At 37.8% G+C, this 22193-nt stretch overlaps 1 protein-coding gene across 3 annotated transcripts; it reads left to right on the top strand.

Annotated features, from left to right (window-relative positions):
• The first annotated feature begins 714 nt into the window (after positions 1-714).
• LOC133804894 (uncharacterized) lies at positions 715-22069 on the top strand. Of its 3 annotated transcripts, none has more exons than XM_062243006.1 (9): positions 715-849; positions 19514-19719; positions 19800-19919; positions 20143-20221; positions 20305-20383; positions 20486-20525; positions 20615-20749; positions 20994-21131; positions 21516-22069. In XM_062243006.1, exons 2-9 carry the CDS (start codon positions 19547-19549, stop codon positions 21784-21786), a joined length of 1035 nt encoding a protein of 344 aa, XP_062098990.1. In that variant the 5' UTR covers positions 715-849; positions 19514-19546; the 3' UTR covers positions 21787-22069. The 3 variants fall into 3 exon arrangements, with proteins under 3 accessions (XP_062098990.1, XP_062098988.1, XP_062098989.1); XM_062243004.1 differs by lacking the exon at positions 715-849 and adding an exon at positions 19026-19305; XM_062243005.1 differs by lacking the exon at positions 715-849 and adding an exon at positions 19031-19305 and having other exon boundaries at positions 19821-19919.
• The last annotated feature ends 124 nt before the right edge of the window (positions 22070-22193 follow it).

Here is a 22193-nt window from a genome sequence, read left to right as displayed (position 1 = left end):
TGATTTAAAATATATATTTTTTAAAATTAATTATTTATTATGAATTCTAAATAATTTTTTTAAGATTTAAATAATTTTCTTTTAACAAAAAGTAAATAAAAAGTAAATAAATTATTAAAATAAGGGCAATCTCATAATATTAAAAATATATTTTCACCGAGAGTATCAAACTATGTAGTTTTTGCAAATAAAATGTATCGATTGATAATTATAAAAAACAAAAATACATAATTTGTATTTCAATAAAACATGGTACCAAATAAGAATTTTCTTTTAACAAAAAGCAAGTAAAAACATAATTTTGTAACATTTTAAAACACTCTCTTACGGGAAAGTTAAAAAAAAAATTCACTAGTAAGTAGTTGGAATAAATTTTGATCAGCGGCCGCCTATATAGCCTAATATGCACATAAATGCAATATATGAGGTTTCTTATTAGGTCCCAAAGAAAATATGAATTAAAAGCAGGCTATTATTGATGAACACTTCATTCAAGTATTTTCAATAAGAATCCATGTGCAGTAGTTATGAATAGATTTCAAAGAATCTTATTGTTCGTATTAGGATTGGCAAACTCACCTCAGCTGGGCCACTGTGTCGTTAAGAATCTTTACTTTTATTGGGCCACATAATGTGAGGTCCATTTAATTCCCCCATAGGGCCACAGGTGTTATTTTCTGATCCTCAGATAAAAGCCCATTTATTGAAGCCCAATAATTATGCTCCTCTTTAGAGAAATTTTCATTACACAGTACACACTGCATTTTCTTCTGCTTCAACTTCAGCACCAGTAACAGTTCCGTCGCCACTTGCTCGTGCGTGCTCCGCCAACTAGGTCCATTTACACAGGTGAAAAGTTCTACCACCATATTTGTTTTATTTACTTGGATGCATCATCTGTGTAATCTCATGTTATGTCTTGGATACTTTTTTGTTACCATTCTTTTCAAGATAATGTGATCTTTATTGCTGTTTCTTTTTCATGCTCACCAACTGCTTGTTAAAAAGTCCCTGTGATGAACAATTTATTTTCTTATTCAGTACTTATTTTCTGCTTTTTCTATCATTTATAGTGTCTTTGATTTTTTATTTATTATTGCATTATAGAACCTCACATCTTCAATCATGAATACGACCCAATTGATGACCGAGTAAAAACTTAGTTGTACTATCTATTTGTACATTAATGGGGTTTAATTCTATAATGGCAAATATTCATGTGGGTTGTTCTTGCTTTTCGTTCAAATATTGGTGGGTCATCCATTTTGGATGCCTATGATTTTACTTTTACAGGTTTAAGCTTATCCTTTAGGCTACGTTTAAAGTTTGGAATTTGGTAGGGAGAAGGGGAAAAAAAGGTGTAGGGGTTTGTTTTTCTTGGGTTTGGAGTTCAATAGAACGAAGAGTGAAGGAAAAATTACAAGTGAAAGTGAGATTTTATTTTCCTTATTTTTTGGTGAGTTTGGGAAAACTAAGAATTTTGGCTCTTTAATTCGCACATGTACATATATTAAAATATAGATGCTTCATGCTTGTGTTGTTTAGTAAGAGTGAAAAAAAGTTGGTGTAGACATTAGTTGTTCAGAGAGAGAGTAAAAAATGAGGGAAAAATTGTAAGCAAAAGTAACATTATATTTGAATAGATAAGAAAGAGCTAGAGAGAGAATGGGTGTTTAGAACTTTTTTTTCCTTAAAAAAATTAACTAGTATATCAACCAAATTTTTTAATAAATTATATAAATATAAATTATTTTATTTATGCTATACACATTTTTGGCATAATGACGTGGCAGTTGACGTGGCCCAAAGATTTATTAAATAGATCATTCATAGGCAGACGTTGCTGAAGACGGATCAAGATCGCTATCGATGAGATCGCTATCGAGCATACCCACGATCACAAGTTCACAATTAGTGAGGTTTGATATTGACCGACGTCAACGTCACTAAACTTCACCAAGTTGGCATTCACATCAATCCAAATTTCCATGCAGATAGCGTGTTCCAGGGGCAATACCTGAATTATTTGGTACAATGTCAGAGACATTCCCACACCTTTAGGAATTTAGCTATATTAGGGAATGTGTTGTCCCGTCATGTTCACCTACCACTTCTACTGTAAATACTAGGACCTAAAATCATGAAGGGACACTAATATTGCATTCAAGAGCATTTACTACTTCTCTTCATATATGACTGTGTTAATTGTACTTAGATATTCTCTCCAAATTGATGCACTAAAGTTCTCTTTCCTCATTAAATTATTAGTTGACAAAAAACGAGTCAACATTTTGGTGCTTTCATTGAGAATGCAAACTTTGAGAGAATATTCCTCAGCGGGCAAAGTCACATACGATGCCACCTAAGTGAACAATCACAAAAGACAACACAAAGAACCCCACGATCCCTCCAATACTCCCTCCTAGCGACGTACAAGAGGAACCCCACATAGAGTTGGGGAAGGGGACGACCAATACATAGGAGTATCAGCTGGTTTACAACCTTACATGGCAGTCTCTTTTAGAAGATCAAGAACATATTTTCTTTGAGTGACCACAATACCCTTTTTGGATCGAGCAATTTTCATTCCTAGGAAATATTTGAGATTTCTTAGGTCTTTGACTTTAAATTCTTTAGAAAGAATCAGTTTAAGTTGACTTATTTCCTCATCATGATCTCCTGTCATTATTATATCATCAACATATACAATAATAATAGCCAATTTCCTGTTTTTTTAGATCTTTTTACAAATAATGTATGATCAGTTTGACATTGAGAATAACCAAACCTTTTTACAACTTTAGTAACGCGATCAAACCAACCTCGACGTGATTGCTTGAGACCATACAAAGATTTTTTCAATTTGCAGACTGTTGATATTGGCTTGAGTCTCCAGTCCTGGGGGAATTTTCATGTACACCTCTTCTTCTAAATCACCATTGAGAAATGCATTCTTTATGTCCAGTTGATGAAGACACTTGTCATGGTGAGCAGCCAAAGATAATAGAACTCTAATTGTATTCAACTTTGCTACTGGAGCAAAAGTTTCTTGATAATCAATACTATAGGATTGTGTGAAACCCTTGACAACTAATTGAGCTTTGTATCTCTCAATATTCTTATCTGACTTATATTTAATCGTAAAAATCCAATTACAGCCAACTAAATTTTTGCCTTTTGGTAATTTAGTGAGTTTCCACGTATCGTTCTTTTCTAGGGCCCTAACTTCTTCCATGATTGCGGTCTTCCATTCAGGTACTTGAAGTGCTTCTTGGATATTATTATTAGGAATTTGAATCTCATCAAGCTTAGTAATAAATGCACGATAATCTGATGACAAGCCTTTTTAGGAAACAAAATTATTAATAGGGTGTGTCGTACAGGATCTTATGCCTTTACTCACTAGAATTATCACTTGTGTTACCTGATAACGTTTCCCTTGGATTCTGACATGGTTCAACATCATGGCTTTGCTCAACGTGTTTGAGACTATATCTTCTTGAGGTCTCCTCTTTCTCCTTGAGTGGACAATGAACTCGCTATTCTTCACAGTTTGAGATGGAGTGGAATCACTTGTCTCAGTTTCATGGTTGGGTTCAACATGGTTAGGCTCAATTTCAATGGGTAAGGATGGTGCAGATGTAGGCTCAGTTTCGACTGGAATAGGGATGAAAGTTGAGGATATAGGTCCAATAAGAGAGGATGAAGAGGATATAGGCTCTGTTTTGGCGGAAGTAAGATTTTCCCAAAATTGATATTCCTTGATATTATTTCCCCCTTGAATGTCTGTTTTGGGGCAATATGATTGATTTTCAAAGAATGTGACATCCATGGTGCTGTAAAATTTCCTTGTGATAGGAGAATAACACTTGTTTCCTTTTTTGTTTGAAGAATACCCTAAGAATAAACATTTGATTGTCCTTGGATCAAGTTTATTTTGGTTTGGTTGTTTATTATGGACAAAAGTAGTACAACCAAATACCTTGGGTGGGAGAATGGAGAGAAGATGAGTGTTAGGGTAGGAGTGGAGAAGAACTTGACAAGGTGTTTGAAAACCTAGAACCCGAGATGATATTCTATTAATGAGGTAGGCTGCGGTAAGAATAGCTTCCCCCCAAAAGAATTTTGGAACATTTGTTGTGAACATGAGTGATCTCGCAACCTCTAAAAGATGTCTATTTTTCCTCTTAGCTATCCCATTTTGTTGAGGTGTATCAACACGAACCTTGTATCAATCACTGTGAATTTGTTAAAGAACTAATTGATTATTTGGAATTTTGTTACTCTGGAAAAAGAAATCTCTCCCGTATGTAAGAGGTGTGTAAAGCATTTTATCGTGTGGAAAAATAAGATCAACCCCTCATAAACTATTTTATGGCATTCAAAAAAACGTATGTGGAACTTAATACGTTGTTGCCCTTTAGTCCTGATGTAAGGGTTCAACAATGTCAGCGGGAGCAGATGGCTATCATGAGCTTTCTAGCGGGGCTCTCCCTTGAATTTGATTATGCTAAAACACAAGTTCTTTCTGCGTCTGATATCTCATCTTTGCAAGACGCCTTTAGTCGTGTTCTCCGCTCTGAAATTATTCCATCTGTTTCGCTTACTGAAGCTTTGGTAAGTCACAGTAATAGTAATGCGCCTGGGAGATCTTCTACCTCAAGTGGACACAAAGGGGGATATTCACAAGGAATTGACAATCGAACATCGAATTCTGGAGGCATTTTTTGCAACTATTGTAAAAAGCCCGGTCACACCAAATTTTAGTGTAGAAAGTTGCAGTTTAAAAATCAGCAAAGATAGCTCACTAATGTTGCAAGCACTAGTGATGAATCTAACAAATCGCTCGTTATTTCTGCTGATGAATTTGCCAAGTTCTCACGGTACGAGGAATCAGTCATCATCTCCTTCTGCCACTGCTATTGCTGATTCAAGTAAAATTAATACATGCTTTCTTTCCACATCCTCAAAATGGGTCATTGATTCTGGTGCCACAGATCACATGACAGGTAATTCCAGTATCTTTTCTACTTTTCAATCTCATAGTTCCACTTCTACTATTACATTAGCTGATGGGTCACCATCTTCTGTTATTGGATCTGACACTATTACTCCTACACCTCTGCTTACTTTGTCATCAGTCTTACACTTACCTAATTTATCCTTTAATTTTCTTTCTTTTAGTCAACTCACTCGTAATCTCAATTGTTGCATCTCTTTTTTTTTCCGATCATTGTTTATTTCAGAATCTTATGACGAAGAAGATTATTGGTAAATGACATGAATTTGGCGGCCTGTATGTTCTTGATCCACTACCACCAACTTCTATTGCTTGTTCGAGTGTCACTTTCGCTTTTGAGGCTCATTGTCGATTGGACCATCCATCCCTTTCCTTGCTCAAGAAACTTTGTCCCCAATATAGCAAGGTGTCTTCATTAGATTGTGAGTCGTGTCAGTTTGCCAAACATCATCATCTTAGTTCAAGTCCTGGAGTCAATAAACGTGCTAGTGTTCCTTTTGAATTAGTTCATTCTATTACTTTTGTAGATGATTATTCTCGTGTAACTTGGTTAAATTTAATGAAAAATCGTTCTGAGTTGTTTTCTATATTTTGTACATTTTGTGCTGAGATTAAAAATTAATTTAATGTTTCTGTTCGTACTTTGCAAAGTGATAATATCAAAGAGTATACATCTACTTTATTTCACTTGTATATAGTTTACCATGACATACTTCATGCAACTTCTTGTGTTCATACTGCATCCCAAAATGGTGTATCAAAACGTAAAAATAGACATCTTCTTGAAACTGCATGTGCCCTCTTGTATCAATTGCATGTTCCAAAACCTTTTTGGGCCGATGCAATTTCTACAACATGTTTTCTCATTAATCGCATACCATCCTTTGTTCTTAATGGTGAGATTCCCTATAAAACTCTTTTTCCCGGCAAGTCATTATTTCCCATTGATTCGATAATTTTTGCTAGTACTTGTTTTGTTTGGGATGTTCGTCCACATGTCACTAAGTTAGATCCCAAATCATTGAAGTGTGTTTTTCTTGGTTATTCTCGTCTTCAGAAATGTTACAAATGTTATTGTCCTAGTCTTAATAAACATCTTGTCTCAATTGATGTTACCATCATGGAAGATACACCATACTTTCCGTTCTTGCCTGTTCTTACTAGTCAGGGGGAGGATGATGATTTGTTGGTTTATTCTATCACATCCTCTGAACCTATCCCGACACCAGCTCTTGCTAAGCCTCCTATCATTCAAGCCTACTCCAGACGTCTACCTCCTGATTCATGTCCTGCACCTGCTCCTTCGTCACCTGATCCAAACCCGAGCGATGATCTTCCTATTGCATTGCGCAAAGGTAAACGCCAATGTACTTATCCTATTTCTTCTCTTGTTTCGTATTACGGCTTGTTGTCTTCTTCTTGTTCTTCTATTGCTTCCCTTGATTCTATATCTATTCCTAAAACTGTTCGTGAAGCCATCTCTCATCCTAGTTGGCATAATGCAATGATAGAAGAGATGAATGCTTTAGATGGAAATGGTACTTGGGACTTGGTAGATTTACCCTCGGGGAAACGGGCTATGAGATGCAAATGGGTGCTCGCAGTTAAGGTCAATCTGGATGGATCAGTGGCTCGATTGAAGGCTCGTCTTGTCGCTAAAGGCTATGCTCAAACCTATGGTGGACTATTCAGATGCTTTTTCTCCCGTTACGAAATTGACATCTGTTCAGTTGTTTATTTCGATGGCAGCTACTCATAACTGGCCTTTGCATCAACTTGACAATAAGAATGTTTTCTTCATGGTGATCTTTAGGAGGAAGTATATATGGAGCAACCTCATGGTTTTGTTGCCCAGGGGGAGTATGGACGGGTTTGTCGTCTTCGAAAATCTTTATATGGTTTGAAACAGAGTCTTCGTGCTTGGTTTGAAAAATTTAGTCAAGCTGTTGAGAAATTTGGTATGATGAAAAGCAAGTCTGACCATTCGGTGTTCTACAAACAATCAGAGGCTGGTATTATTTTGTTAGTTGTGTATATGGATGACATTGTTATTACTGGAAGTGATGATATAAGAATATCATCTCTCAAGTCTTTCATTCATACTCAGTTTCACATGAAGGATTTGGGGGTGCTGAAGTATTTCTTGGGTGTTGAAGTTACGAGAAGTAAAAAAGGTATCTTTCTATCTCAGAAAAAATGTCCTTGATTTGTTAATTGAGATAGGAAAGCTGGGAGCAAAGCCTTGTAGTACTCCATTGACTCCGAACATGCACCTTACAGGAGATGGGGAACTATTTGAAGATCTTGAGAGATATGGAAGATTGGTTGGGAAGTTGAATTACCTTGCTATGACTCGTCCAGATATTGCATATTCAGTTAGCGTTGTGAGTCACTTTATGACATCTCCAACAGTTCATCATTGGGCAGCTTTAGAGCAAATTTTGTGTTACTTGAAAGGAGCACTTGGACGTGGTATTGTAAATACAAGTCATGGACACACATATTGAATGTTTTTCGAGTACAAATTGGGCAGGTTCCAAAATGGATAGAAAATCCACTTCGGGTTATTGTGTCTTTGTTGGAGGGAATTTGGTCTCATGGAAGAGAAATAAGCAAAACGTTGTGTAATGATCCAGTGTATGAGTCTGAATATCGAGCTGACACAGTCTGTGTGTGAGATAATGTTGGTATATCAGCTCTTGACTGAAGTAGGACTTAAAACTTTAGTACCAGCAAAATTGTGGTGTGATAACCAAGATACTCTTCACATTGCATCTAATCATGTATTTCATGAGCGAACTAAACACATCGAAATTCATTGTCATTTTGTTCGCAAGAAAATTCAGCAATGTTTAATTTTCACAGGATATGTGAAAACTGGAGAACTAGGGGATATCTTCACAAAAGCTTTAAATAGGGTGCAGGTTGATTATTTTTGTAACAAGTTGGACATGATTAACATATATGCTCAAACTTGAGGGGAGTGTTAGATATATATTAGCTGTATAATTAGCTATAAATTAGGACTAATTAGTTTCCTTTATTCTCCTAGTTTCCTAGAATAGCTTTCCAAGTTTATGTATAAATTTATGTTATTTTCTCAATGAAATATACAAGAATACAATTCTCTTCGCCATTGTTTATACTTCCCTTAATATCCAATAGTAGTTCGAATTCCTTCAATTATTATCACGACGTTCTTATCATAAACCTAGCATTTACAATAACAAAAAACATAAATAAAGAAAATACAAATAAATAAGATTTGGGCAACAAATACCCAAAGTCATCTTATTATAGAAATAAATTTGACAACTGTAAACTAGTATTTCCACAAGGTCGAATGACTGGTTCTATTGTCATAGTGAAAGTGATTAGTTCGAGTAATGATTATCCAATGATCCTTGAGGATCTCCTTAGACGTCACCTTATAAAGACTTTCTTAGTACCGTTGCCTCTTCTCTTGATCGTTTCCTTTGACTCATTTCAAAGGGGTTGTTCCTTGAATATTGTAGGAAGGGTGTAACGCCCTGGATTGCCAGGACCGCTACACTGTGTACTTTTAAAGGTCCAAGACTTGCTAATCAAGTCATTAATTTAAAAACGTGTCACTAAACATGTATGAACTAGGGTTAAAAAGGTTTTGGTCTTAAAAGTTTCATTTTATATAATTAAGCAGTTATATACATGGGATCTCAAAAGAAACAGAGTTAAAAAGTTGGGTTACAGACTTCCAAAATAATACAAACAACTGTCAGCCATACTAAGGCAAAATGGACAATTTCTGGGTCTCGCATCCCTGCCTAAACCTTAACCGTGGCGGCTGAGCAACCGACCATGTACATTCCGTTCGCAAAGCTCTCCAATCAAGGCTGATCAAGCTTGCCCTTGCCTTTACCTGCACCACGTAGCACCCGTGAGTCAAGGCCCAGCAAGAAAACATGTGCAACGCAAACAGTAGTAACAGATAACAAACTCACTAAGCATGAACTCTCATCTTATAACCCACATTGATCATTCAGCATAAATTCAGAATCATGGATGCAATCAAACACTTATAACATTCATATCACATAATAATTAGGGCCCACAACTTAGGCCGCACCCTCTGTTTTTCCCACTGACTCCGGCCCGCTTAAACCGAGCTCAGTGCATATGAAGTTGTTCTTGGCTACCAGTGGTCAAGTCGCGCCCTATGCGCTAGTGTAACCCTTGGCACCCTTAGGCCGTTGGTTCACTAAGTAGCTTGCATGACATAATACCATCTTTTCAAGCATACACGATAGGGAACCCTTAGTCCCATTACATATATTCAACCAGGTGCAGTTTTCTTACCTTTAATCTTTGCGGTTACTGATTACGAGCAACGCTCCTCAAGCACGATCCGTTCTCGAGCCTAAGCTTTTATTACCTAGTCACAATCAAGGTATAGGGTTCCATTAATATTCAAATAAGGGTTTCCGGATACAAAACTAACTTCTGGGAATCCGAATTCCACCAAGCACGGTGGTGAAATCGATCCCGAGCATTCTAGACCACATTCCCATGCCTAAGATCCCCAAATGTTCAAGTGTGCACCCAAGGGCTGCGGCCCTTGAAGCTTAGCCGCGACCCTGCCCTCAAAACATAACCAAGGGCAAGCTTGAAAGAAGACACGCGCAGCGGCCCTTGCCTTGGGCGCCGCAGCGCTCACCCTTGGCCGAGCCCTCCTGGCTCATCTTCATCCTAGGGCCGCAGCACTCTAGAACAGAGCCGCAGCCCTTCCCTTCGAGCCTAGAAAACCCACCATTTCCAATATCTAAACCTCACCCAAAGCCATCCCAAAGCTCCCTAATTCAAAACCCTTTACTCACAACACTTTTATCATGATTCTAACAACACATCCCAACAGAAATACAGCCCAAAAACCCACTAGAATCCCATTTCCAATTCCTGAAACTTAAGCACTTCAAACACTCAAACCAACCATTCAAACTCAAATTGAAACCTCTAAATCATGAATTGAGACTTACCTCTTCTGCTGAACCACTTCTCCAAGCCAAAACCAAGCTAATTCCCAAGCTTTCCTCCTTAATTCTGCCCTTAAACATCAAAACCACAATTACCTCAATACCCAGAATTTCTAACCATAGAAAAGGAAATTCAATGCTTACCTTAGTCCTGATTAAGTTCTTGATTGATTCTTGAGCTAAGCCTCTAAATCACTCCTGAATTCCTCTGAGTTCCCAGCTGAATTCTCCTAAGATTTCAGTGTTTTCTTCCTTGTGTTTTCCTTGAGAGAGAATAGAGAGGGAAGGCTGAAAGTAAAGGTCGGTTTAATTTTCTGTCTACTGTTTTCCTAAAGCTTCAGTCTAATCTTATCCCATTGAGTCAAACCCGAGGCTCGGGGTGCCGGAAACGTCCCCGAGGGCAAAACGGTAAAATTCCCCAATATTCCCGCCTAGACTTCCTAACCTCAAATATATCTCCATATATTTATTTTCATAACCCGATAGTCTAAATAACTACCTGATACCTGAAATATCCTTGACTTATCCAAAGTCAACTGTTAAGCCCCGTTGTGACTTTTCCCCGCTATCTAGCCCTAGGATCGCCTCGAGTCGTGCTCTGCAGACCTACCCACATAATAATGTGGTTCTCACAATGCCATATATATAAAAGTTAGAGAGAGAAAAAGTTAGAATTTGAGAATATTTGGTAGAGAGAAAAAAGTTAGAGAGAGAAATCTAAGAGTCTTCCCATGCACGTTAGGTACGACCGTGGTCCTTCCGGCCATGGTTGGCACCAAAATCCCACTGGTTTTGGGAAGAAAGAGGGCTACTACCCCACTGTTTTTGGCCCAAAAAAACAACCTGGATCCTTTGGTGACCAGGGGCAGCAAAGATACTGGAGCTTTCGTACCTTGTATAAGGTGTTTTATGCTCACCTTATCAATTGACGGGGGTTTGGTTAGAATATGCGAGAGGACCCGATTATCGGGTTATGAAATAAATATAACACTGGATGCAGCTTCATGGCTTATTGAACTACTGGAAGAAATGCAGAACAAGGAGGAGACGCAGAGGGTGAATTTCAAGAGATCTTTTCGAAACACTTCGAATAGCTGTTATTTGGAGAGTTTTCAAAATAGTAGAGGGGGGTTTATCAAGATATCAGTCCTGAAGAATAAAAGGATGTCCATGGTGATAATTCCGGAGGAAAGACAAGCTAGGGGGTGGAACGAGCTTGCAAGGTGTCTTAGGGGGGTGCTAAAACGACAAAACATGCAGAAGTACGAGAAACAGGAATTGATTATGGAGGATAGCGAGTCTGTCAGGAAAGGAGCTTTGAAGCCTTCTTATGTGAACATAGTGAAACAGACAAAAGAAAAAACAAGAAAACAACCTGATGGCAAATATAACGAGTCAGAGATGGGAGGGGGAGGAAGGCACCCGATGGGGGTATGAAGGTATTTGGCGGGAGGAGCAAGTATATACAACAGAACCACCACCATATAACAAATAAGAGCTTCCACAAAACAATACAGAATTGGGACACTAATAAGCTAAGATATTGGGACTTCTTACCTATGGGGAATGGGAGTTTCAGACCAAGGAACAAGTTCCCGAGAGAGAGAATGAAACAGAAAAACTTTCACGAATTCTTACAAGCGGAAAATTGCGACAAGGATTGGAACAAGGCACTAATAATGTTTAGAGATAACAGTAAGGTGGGATGGAGTGTTATTTTTTATAATCTCTCTCGGGAAACTAAGAGGTTTTGGGAGGCTAGCCAAATGTATGATGATCGAATCATAATCTGGTGCAAGAACGAAGAAGAGATGGAGAGTTTGATGAAATTGCACAAGACTGTAATACCGAGTACGGGGGGCATGGAGGTCTCTTTTAGGAGATGGTCATTTGAAGAACAAAACAGAGATATTAAAATAGAATGCAGGAGGTCTTGGATTGGGGTTGAAGGACTGTCTCTGAATTTATGGAATATTAAGATTATGAGGAAAATTGGTGACATGTGTGGAGGATTGCTAGACGTGGAGAAGGATACAGCAGAAAAAACGTACTTGAATCATTTGAGACTCAAGATGGAAGGGGATAAAGAGGGCTTTGTACCTAAAAACATTCGACTCCAGTATGAGGGTTCTGAATTTTCTTTAAAATTATTTAGACTAAATGATTGGGGTTATAGATTTCATGGATTTCTCAACACAAGATGGCAGGAAGAGGGTGATATATTAGGAGCTGGGTTGACTGGCGACTATGGAGGGGAAACGGCCGACGGAAAACAGATTCCAGTACCGCTGGTAGGTGGAGCGGCTGTTGTCGGCGGCAAGGAGTCTGGCGAGGAGAAGACCGAAGGGCTTCGGAATGCAGAAATCGTAGGTGTAGGCGTAGCTGTCGAGGTCGGGCTAGGAGAGACCCAGGATTTTGAGATGCAATCATCAAGCATAAAGGGGCGGCGGCCTTTCCCTGCAGAAGCGAGTGGGGGAATCGAGGAGGTTTCAAACAAAGAGCTGCAGGTTTCAAACAAAGAGCTGCAGCTTTGCACGACTTCAGAGAAACTCAGGGGGGAGAAGCTGATTAGTCTCCAAAGGGTTTTCAATCGCATTTATTGCTCACTCTGTTTAAAGGAACCGGAGCCTAGGTTTTATTTAAATTTAAATATAAACCAAAGAGATTGGGGCCAAAAGGACTTTGGGCTTGGTGGGCCCTTATTCACTTTTCTGGAATCTAGAAAGGAGAGTTGGAGTATAGAGGATCGGGCCATTATGGGAATGAACTCAGTTAAAATAAATAAAGAACCAAGGTGGGAGATATGGGGGTGCCAACGTGGCAGCAAGGAAAGGCAGCTCCATACTGCTGAGGTGTCAAATGTAGAGTGGTCCAATATTCCCCAGTTAAGAATGGCTCAAAAAGAAAGGGAGCAGATGGATTTAGTGAGGGGTTTTTTTATTAACAGCTTCAGGAAAATGAGCCCGAAGGTTAGGCTTGCTTTTTCAAAGGCAGCAACAAGTTATTGGTCTGAGTTTGTCAACACAGCAAAGAAAAAAAAGAATTCAGTCCTGATAAAAGATGGAACAATGCTAGAAAAAGAGTAGGAAAAGGTAGAAGGACAGCTGATTGTTTATAGAAGGAAAAAGAAAAGTACTCCTAAGGGGGATAGGATGTACCTAGACATAATGAAAAATAATATGGAATGCAATATAGAAGAAATGGAAAGGATTGAAGACTTTCAAGAGGATGGTATGAATGATGACAGCTCGGAGGGGGGTAGTTCAGAGGAGGAAGATGATTACTCTGTAATTCCTACAGAGAGAGTAGAAGAGATTTTACCAGATATGAGAAAGCTATGGAGTAATGGAAGAGATGGGGGATAATATATCCTTGGAGCACAGATCCTCTAACGGTTTCACGAGGGGGGAATCAAGGAAAGAAAGTACGGAGAAAGGAAGAATGGAGCCAAGTCAGAGTCCCGAGAATGATTGGAATAAGGTAGCTGAATCTTTGAATGAGTTGGGGATGAAGGTGATATTTCAGAATTCAAGGAGGAGTAGGGAACTGAGAAAATTGGCATGTAACATAAATTATGATAACAACTCAGAAGAAAGGGGGGAAGGGGACTACAGATAAATGAAGATTTTGACATGGAATGTGAGGGGAAGTGGGGCAGCTAAGAAACGAAAGAATATTAAGGCTACGATTTGCAAGATTAATCCGGACTTTATTGTGTTACAAGAAGCCAAAAGGGAGTTGGTGAACAGAAAATTCGTTGGAAGCATTTGGAGGTCTAGATTTAAAGCATGGTCTCTACTACCAGCCATGGGGAGATCAGGAGGTACTCTAATTGTTTGGGATTCGAGGAAAATTAAAATGTTGGACTCTTTAGTAGGAGAGTTTTCTATATCGGTACTTATTGAAGCGGAGGGAAAGGAGCCTTGGTGGTTTTCAGGAGTCTATGGACCTAGTAGATATGGCGAGAGAGCTGCGTTTTGGGATGAGATAGCAGGCTTAAGTGCCATATGTGGTGATAAATGGTGTTTAGGGGGTGATTTTAATGTAGTTAGAAGGCTGGAAGAGAAGTTAAACAGTAAGACAGTAACCAAAAGTATGAAGTTGTTTGATGATCTAATAAGACAGCTGAGACTCGTTGATCCCAAGCTGAATAATGGTCAATTTACATGGTCAAATTTTAGACAGCTCCCAATTTGTTGTAGATTGGACAGATTCCTGTTTTCTAGCAAATGGAATGAGATATTCCCTTTTGTTAGGCAAGAGGTACATGTTAGAATTGTTTCAGATCATAATCCGGTTGTCTTGGACTCCAACCCACCCAAGTGGGGGCCAAGTCCCTTCCGGTTTGACAATATGTGGCTGGAACACAGTTCTTTTAAGAAGGAATTTGCAACTTGGTGGAAGGATGCTGGAGAAAAGTTTGGGACAGAATACAACTTTATGGAAAGACTAAAAATAATCAAAGAGAAGGTGAAGGAGTGGAGCATTAAGGAATTTGGAAGCAAAAAGATTTTAAAACAAACAATAGAAAGGAGAATCTCTGAGTTGGATAGGTTGGAAGGAAGTGATTGCTGGAGCTTACTATATATGGAAGAAAGGAGATCTCTTAAGAAAGAATGGCAACAATTGCTTTTTGAAGAAGAGAGAGGAAATTGGCTGAAAGCTAAATGCAAGTGGGCAAAAGAAGGGGATGCAAACTCCAAGTTTTTCCATCGTTTGCTTAATGCCAGAAAGGCCAAAAATTTCATATCCAGAATTGAAAGGGAGGATGGGGTATTATTGGAAAAAGAGAACGAGATAGTAGATGAAATCACTTTGTTTTATAAAAAGCTGTATAGATCAGGACACCGAGAAGTGATCGGAATCGAGGGTATTGAGTGGAAGGCAGTCCCGGACTTCCTGGTTGCACATCTGGAAAGACCGTTTGAAGAAGAGGAAGTGAAAAAGGCAGTGTTTGAATGTGATGGGGACAAAGCGCCAGGTCCAGATGGCTTCTCAATGGCAGTATACCAGAGGAATTGGGATATTTTAAAAGGGGATGTGATGAGGGCGTTTACAAGTTTTTCAGAAGATGGTATTATCCAAAGGAATTTGAACGAGACATACATTTGCCTTATTCCCAAAAAACTGAATAGCTGTAAGATAAAGGATTATAGACCGATAAGCCTAACTACAAGCTTGTACAAGATAATTTCCAAAGTATTGGCTATCAGGCTTCGAGGGGTATTGGATGACACTATTTCTGAAACTCAGTCTCCTTTTGTGGAAAATAGACAGATATGAGACTCGGTCTTGGTGGCAAACGAGGTGGTGGAGGAATATAGAAGCAAAGGACTAAGTGGTATAGTTTTCAAAATAGACTTTGAGAAAGCTTATGACTATGTTGATTGGGAATTTTTAGACATGGTACTAGCAAAGAAAGGATTTGGCCATAAATGGAGGAAGTGGATAAAAGGCTGTGTATCCTCAGCATCCTACTCTATATTTATAAATGGAAGACCGAGAGGAAAGATCTGTGGGGAAAGGGGGCTAAGGCAAGGGGACCCGTTATCACCTCTTCTATTCATTTTGCTAGTGGATGTACTTGGTAGGATGGTAGACAAAGCTATTGACTCCTCCTTGTATAATGGTTTTCTTGTGGGGAGGGAAAAGGTTTCGGTAAGTCATTTACAATTTGCAGATGATACGATATTCTTCATTAAAGATAAAGGTTCAGTCCAAAAGTTACTTGATATTCTAAAGACGTTTTGCTCTGCATCCGGGATGAAAATCAACATGAGTAAAAGTCAAATCTTGGGTCTGAACATGGTGGAGGAGGTGGTTGATTCTTTGGCGAGGTCGGTAGGGCGTGAAGTGGGTCAGTGGCCCTTGAAGTACTTAGGGTTGCCTTTGGGGGGGAATCCTAAAAAACAAGCGTTCTGGGAACTGGTTGTAGCAAAATTTGCGAAAAGATTAGATGGGTGGAGGGATGCATACTTGTCTAGAGGGGGTAGACTAACTATTATTCAATCTGTGTTATCATCCCTACCAACTTACTTCCTTTCATTGTTTAGAGCACCTAAAACTGTGATCATCGCCCTTGAAAAGATGATGAGGGATTTCCTTTGGGAAGGGGGTGATCTGGGTGGGGGTGAGTATCTGGTGGCTTGGGAAAAGGTGTGTAAACCTCTTTTTCTAGGAGGGCTAGGTATTGGGCAGTTGGAAGCAAGAAATAAGGCTTTTTTGATGAAGTGGTTGTGGCGATTCCCGTTGGAAGACAAGACCCTTTGGTATAAGGTGATTAAAAGTAGATATGGGAGAGCTGATAACTTCTGGGATTCGAAAAGAGGGGATTCTCTGTCGTTTAGAGGACCATGGAAGAGTATTGCGGCATTGTATGATGCATTCCTGACTAGGGTCCGCTTCAAGGTTGGGAAGGGGAATAGAATCAGATTCTGGGAGGATGTTTGGGTGGGTGATGAAGCCTTTATGAGACTATTTCCTGATCTTATGCAGATTTCTAATGGGAGACAAAAGAGTGTAAAAGAAATGGCAGGTGGGGGAGAAGGCCTCTCAAGATCTAACTCTGGATGGGATTTTCAGTTCAGAAGACAATTGAGAGAGTGGGAGGCCCCCCATTTAGTAGATCTGCTTCAGCTTCTTGAACAGAAACCAATTCTTGATGTAGTGGATGACTCAAGAATTTGGTCTCCAAGGATTAATGGTATTTTCTCTTGTAAAAGTGCCTTTCAAAGTTTAGTCTCATACCAGTATAATTCACAAGGAAATTGGGCTAAGTTGGTGTGGAAAGGTTGCGCTCCATCTAGAATCAAAGTTTTTGGTTGGCTGTTAGCTTTGGAAAAAGTAAACGTTCAGGAGATAATGCAAAAGAGAAGACCTTTCCAGGTGTTGTCTCCGGGCTGGTGTGTCTGCTGCAAGAATGCTGATGAATCTTTGTCACACCTATTTCTTGAGTGTCCTTTTAGCCAAGGTCTATGGAATAGATTACTGAGAGAATTTGGATTAAGCTGGTGCATGCCAAAGAAATGTGCTGATCTCTTGTCTTGCAAGATAGATGGGGGGAAGAGGTCTGCTAGATTATGGATAGCTACTGTATTGGCTATCCTTTGGGCAATATGGTTAGAAAGGAATGGCAGAATTTTTGACAATATAGAAAAGAAGAGTGTAGAGGTGTAGGATAAAGTTAAATTTTGGGTTGCAACATGGGTCTATAGGACAAAATACTTTAAAAATCTTTCATTTCAAGATCTCCATAGAGACTGGGGCTGTATTTTATCCTACGATAGTGACCATGATTAGAATCGGATCTGAGGGCCCAATGAGCGAAACTGGAGGTCCCTAAGTCGCAGGACGCGACGTTTAAAAATTCGAGACGCCTAGAACTAAGGGCAAGTAATGGGTGACCGAAGGCCCACCTGGATCGCCAAGGCAAGTCAGCCTTATGCTCACATGAAGACTGACTTGGGGGCAAATGTTAATATCCATTTTGGCACAATGGTGTGGCAGTTGACGTGGCCCAAAGATATTTAAAATAGATCATTCATAGGTAGACGTCGCTGAACGCAGGCCAACCGCATAGAATACGGTCACATACAGTGAGGTCGCATACACAAGTTCACAATTAGCGAGGTTCGATATTGTCCGATGTCAACATCGCTAAACTTTACCAAGTTGGCATTCACATCAATTCAAGTCGCTATGCAGATAGCGTGTACCAGGGGCATTACCTGAATTAGTTGGTACAATGTCATAGACATTCCCACACTTGTAGTGATTTAGCTATATCAGGTAATGTGTTTTCCCATACCTACCACTTCTACTATAAAAATACTAGGATCTGAAATCATAAAGGGGTTAGACACCAATATTGCATTCAAGAGCATTTACTCTTTGTACTTGCCTGTTAACCTCAAGAAACTCATTTGTCTTAAGCACATTTGATCTTGGTGGTCTAAGAAGCTCCAACAATAAAATTGATTAAGTGGACGTAGGTCGTTAGTGGCCAAACCAATATAAATCTTGTCTTCATTTATTACTGTGTTAATTGTACTTAGATATTCTCTCCAAGTTCATGCATTAAAGTTCTCTTTCCTATTAGTTGACCAGAAAACAAGTCAACAATTTTATTTTTGATAAAATAATTTATATCTTCTACTTTATCAATGAAAAAACATTTTTATAAGCACAATTTTCTTTTCTTACCAAACATAAGAAAATGATTTTTTTTTCTTCCGTACTTTATTCTTTCCTTAGCTTCTTCTTTCCCTGTCAAACTCCAAACTCCAAACTTAGCCTTAAGAGGAAAGTCATCTTTTCTAAAATCAATATTGTCATTTTGCAACAAAACAATTTTAAAAGCAATAGCAGCCCTTTGGACTGCTAGTGACCCTCCAAATCTCAACCTCAAACTAATTCCAACTAATACAAAATTTACATTTATTTTCCATAGGACACCTTCTTCACTTGTACTGTCTCTTAAGATGTGAACCTTACTCATTCCTTTTATTATATTCATTCTTTACCATTTGTTTCTATTTAGTAACCTTTGGATTTTATATCTTTCTAAAAGAAAAGTGTACTTGGTTTCAATTTGTTTTTAATCATCTTTGTTATATGTCGATTCTTCTCTAATTTCTAATCATTTTTGAAATATGTCGTTTGTTTTATGATTTATAGTAAGTGTGTTACATTTGTTTCTAATGGTTTAATACATGTAGTTTCTAATGATTTTATTCACCAATAATTCTATAGAGTCGTTGAATTAGTCACCAAGCTATGCAGTAACATTGTTGATGTTTTTTAGTAATCATTTTTCATTGATTGTTTGTTTCTTATTTGGTTAATTGTAGCTACTGGGTCATGTTTTTTTTCCTTTTTAAGTTAAAGCTGGGTTTTTATAAATAAAAAGGTCAATCATTAAAATGAATTCTCACCAATGAATATCAGGATATAATATTATTATTTTTTTAAATTAAAAATGAAAGATGAAAGAAAAATTTGACATTTTTATTTCTACTCTACACATCGACATTTTTCACTAACTAATCACTTTTCTTTACATTGATATCTTAGCATTTCGATAATCTTAAAGAAATTCGATTAATTCATTGGAAACATACTCAATTAGCTTGATTGAATGTGATTCCACCGTTGTGACCTCTTGTATTGTTAAGAATTGTTCTCTTCATGGTTGTAGTTCAATTATTTTTAAAGTCATTAGTTTATTAGATGTTGTGGGTGATACTACTTGTTGCTCCATTCTGCGCTCTGCCAATGGTATAGTTTCTTGTCGCTCCATTCTGCACTTTGTGAATGGTGTGGCACCTTTAAATTAAGTCATTCATAGATAATACATTTGAAGTGCTAATAATACTAATTTGGAGAATTTTGGATATAGGAGTATTTTTGGAATTGGTTCCAGTACCTACATAAAGAGCCCTTTTTTATTTTATTTTACTTACACACTCGAAAATTTGGGACTCAGAGAGAACAGAACTGGAACTCAGAGACAGAATACATGTTGCCGTTCTCGCGTGTAAATTATGAGCCATCTTGGTGTCGTATGGCAGCGACAGAACATTCACGTATGGGTACTAACTCCTGGGAACCTGAGAATCGGAAACGGATGTTCGTTCTGGGTATGGGTTTTGTCGGCCACTTCTTTGCTCAGCAGCTCAAGAGCCAAGGATGGTAAGGATTCATAATCTTTGTTTGAATTAAATTCTTTGTGTATTTATATATATAATCCATTTAGAAATAGTTTCCCAAAGTTTTTTGAAGTGGATTATCAGGGATGTGTCTGGTACTTGCTCAAGCACTATGAAGAAGAAGAAGCTTGAAGACTTGGGATTTGATAATGATATTTACCATTTTGACGCAAATGAGCCAGAGTGAGTGTTTGCATTTCACTTCATACATCTTTATGTTGATTGATTTGTATTGAGGATTAAATGATTAACCCACTTATGTAAATTCTCAAATGCTTAATTGCTTTCTCACAATTTAAAATCTTGTGGGGTACAATACAAGGTTCATATCTTCTTGAAATTAAGGCCTTTTCATCTAGTTTTTGTTGTCTGATTATGTTTGGATTTATGTTGTTTACTGATTCAGATGGAGCATCCTAGATGTTCTTAATAGTCACACGCACCTACTTGTTTCAATCCCTCCTTTTGTGGATATTGGTGACCCGGTATGCTAATAGATAACTTGTAAATAAAATATGTTGACTATGTCTTTCAACAAGCTAATTTGACATTCTTTGACATTTGGTAGATGCTTCAGCATGAAGAACTCTTAAAGAAACGACTTATGGATGGAAATCTTCAGTGGCTTTGTTATTTGTCATCAACAAGTATGTCTTATATTTCATCTAGTGAGCCATGTTCACATGGGTGTTATTCAAGTTTATAACTTAAATGAATAAGAATCGAGTTTGGAAGCTTATATTTTGCAGGTCTATATGGAAATTGTTGTGGTGAATGGGTAGACGAAGAGTGAGTCTATCTAAATCAACCTCTTTCATACAAATCATTTTTTCATCAACTGAAATTCGATTTCCTCCATATGCATGACGCTATGTCAGATATCCTGCTAGCCCAACAGGTGAGTTGGCTAAGCTGAGGCTAGCTGCTGAGAAGAGATGGTTAGATCTTGGCCATAATATTGGGATCAAAGTGCATGTATTTCGGCTAGGAGGTATCTATGGTCCTGGTAGAAGGTTGTAATGAATTTTACTTTCATTATTTGCTGCCTTATGCTTTAAATTTGCAATTAATTTATTGTTTCAGCGTCTAAAAAGTATAGATAAATATAGAATTTTTTTTTTGTGCATATGCTACGACATTGCTTTGCCAAACATGTATTAACTTGTTTTAAAGTGTTGGCTGTTTGATTAGTCTTTTGAACATTCTTGCCACATCGAGGTTGGCTTTTCCTGAGTCTTTGATTCTTCTCTTTGATAGTGCTGTTGATACGATAATCAAACAGGAGGACTTGTCAGCAGGTCAGAGAAGGAGAACACATAAGTTATACACATCAAGAGTTCATGTTGAGGACATTTGTCAAGCTCTTAAGGCCAGTACTTTAGCCTTTTTTCCTGGGTAGGTTTTAACTTTTTGACCATGCTACAATTAGTCCAATTTTCTTCTTATATAGTAATTTATTAAATTCATTGGAGAGTTGGCAAAGTAAACTACAAAATTGTCAAAACATTAATGTTAGTATGGAAAACTTAGATGTCTTCATAAAACTAAACTTCAAAACTTTTAAATGTAAATAAATGTTTTGACATAAATGTTTTTTTTTTTTTTTTTGTTAGGGCATAAATGTTTGTTAAATGTATATAACCTTCCAAAACTTTCCAACAGGTTTTGATATTTTCACAATTAGTTGGTTAAGGAAATCCTGCATCTACATTTTTATTTCTGGTATTTCCATCTTTTACTTTCATTCATATCCATTTCTTTTGCGCTTTCCATTGACAGGAAAGTGTTTAACATCGTCGATGATGACCCAGCTCCCAGGGAAGAAGTATTTGCATATGCAAAGTACTTGATTGAGAGGAAATGGCCTGGTCAGATCAAATGGTCTGCTGAGGAAGAAGAGGCTTTAGTCAGAGTTAAGAAAGAAAGTTTATTTGGGGAGAAGCGAGTTTCCAATGTGCGTATGAAGAAGGAACTCGGAGTAAAGCTTCTCTATCCAAGTTACAGGTCTGGGTTGCAGAGCATTATTGACCAAATGGAGAACCCTTTTTAACACAGGTTTAGATAATGCTGGAATATGTAAATTGGATCAACTTTTTGTTATTCTTCATGTTCAAGGATGAAACTAAAAAATACATTGCATAAAGAAGTTAGGGACTTGGAAATTTTCATTTCATTATGTAGAGGTCTAGACAAAAAACGACAATTAAAATATTAATACAATTACAAATGACATATATTTGTCAAGAATTCTAGAAACAATTTGAAGAAAAAACGATAGTGACAATATGAAATACAATGTAGGAAATGTTTAACATTTCTATTTCTTCGTGGTATCGGAATCTTGAATAGTCTGATTTATCTTGTTAGTTATATAATTCAAGTGTGTCATGGGAGTAGTTGTCTTAGATTATTAAAACTGTAATTAAAGAACACAATTAGCAGGTAAAATAAACAAAC

This window comes from Humulus lupulus, chromosome X (genome assembly GCF_963169125.1).
Source record: "Humulus lupulus chromosome X, drHumLupu1.1, whole genome shotgun sequence".
Taxonomy (NCBI): domain Eukaryota; kingdom Viridiplantae; phylum Streptophyta; class Magnoliopsida; order Rosales; family Cannabaceae; genus Humulus; species Humulus lupulus.
The sequence above is the reverse complement of the archived record's forward strand: the minus strand, read 5'-3'. Positions and strand labels throughout refer to the sequence as shown.

What these genes read in the sequence shown, in the direction of transcription:
- LOC133804894 (XM_062243004.1), top strand. Translation starts at nt 19,258, where the DNA reads ATGTTGTGGGTGATACTACTTGTTGCTCCATTCTGCGCTCTGCCAATG. An exon ending in TTTGACGCAAATGAGCCAGA is followed by an intron (nt 19,920 to 20,142) that starts GTGAGTGTTTGC and finishes TTACTGATTCAG; the next exon opens with ATGGAGCATCCTAGATGTTC. An exon ending in GGTGAATGGGTAGACGAAGA is followed by an intron (nt 20,526 to 20,614) that starts GTGAGTCTATCT and finishes ACGCTATGTCAG; the next exon opens with ATATCCTGCTAGCCCAACAG.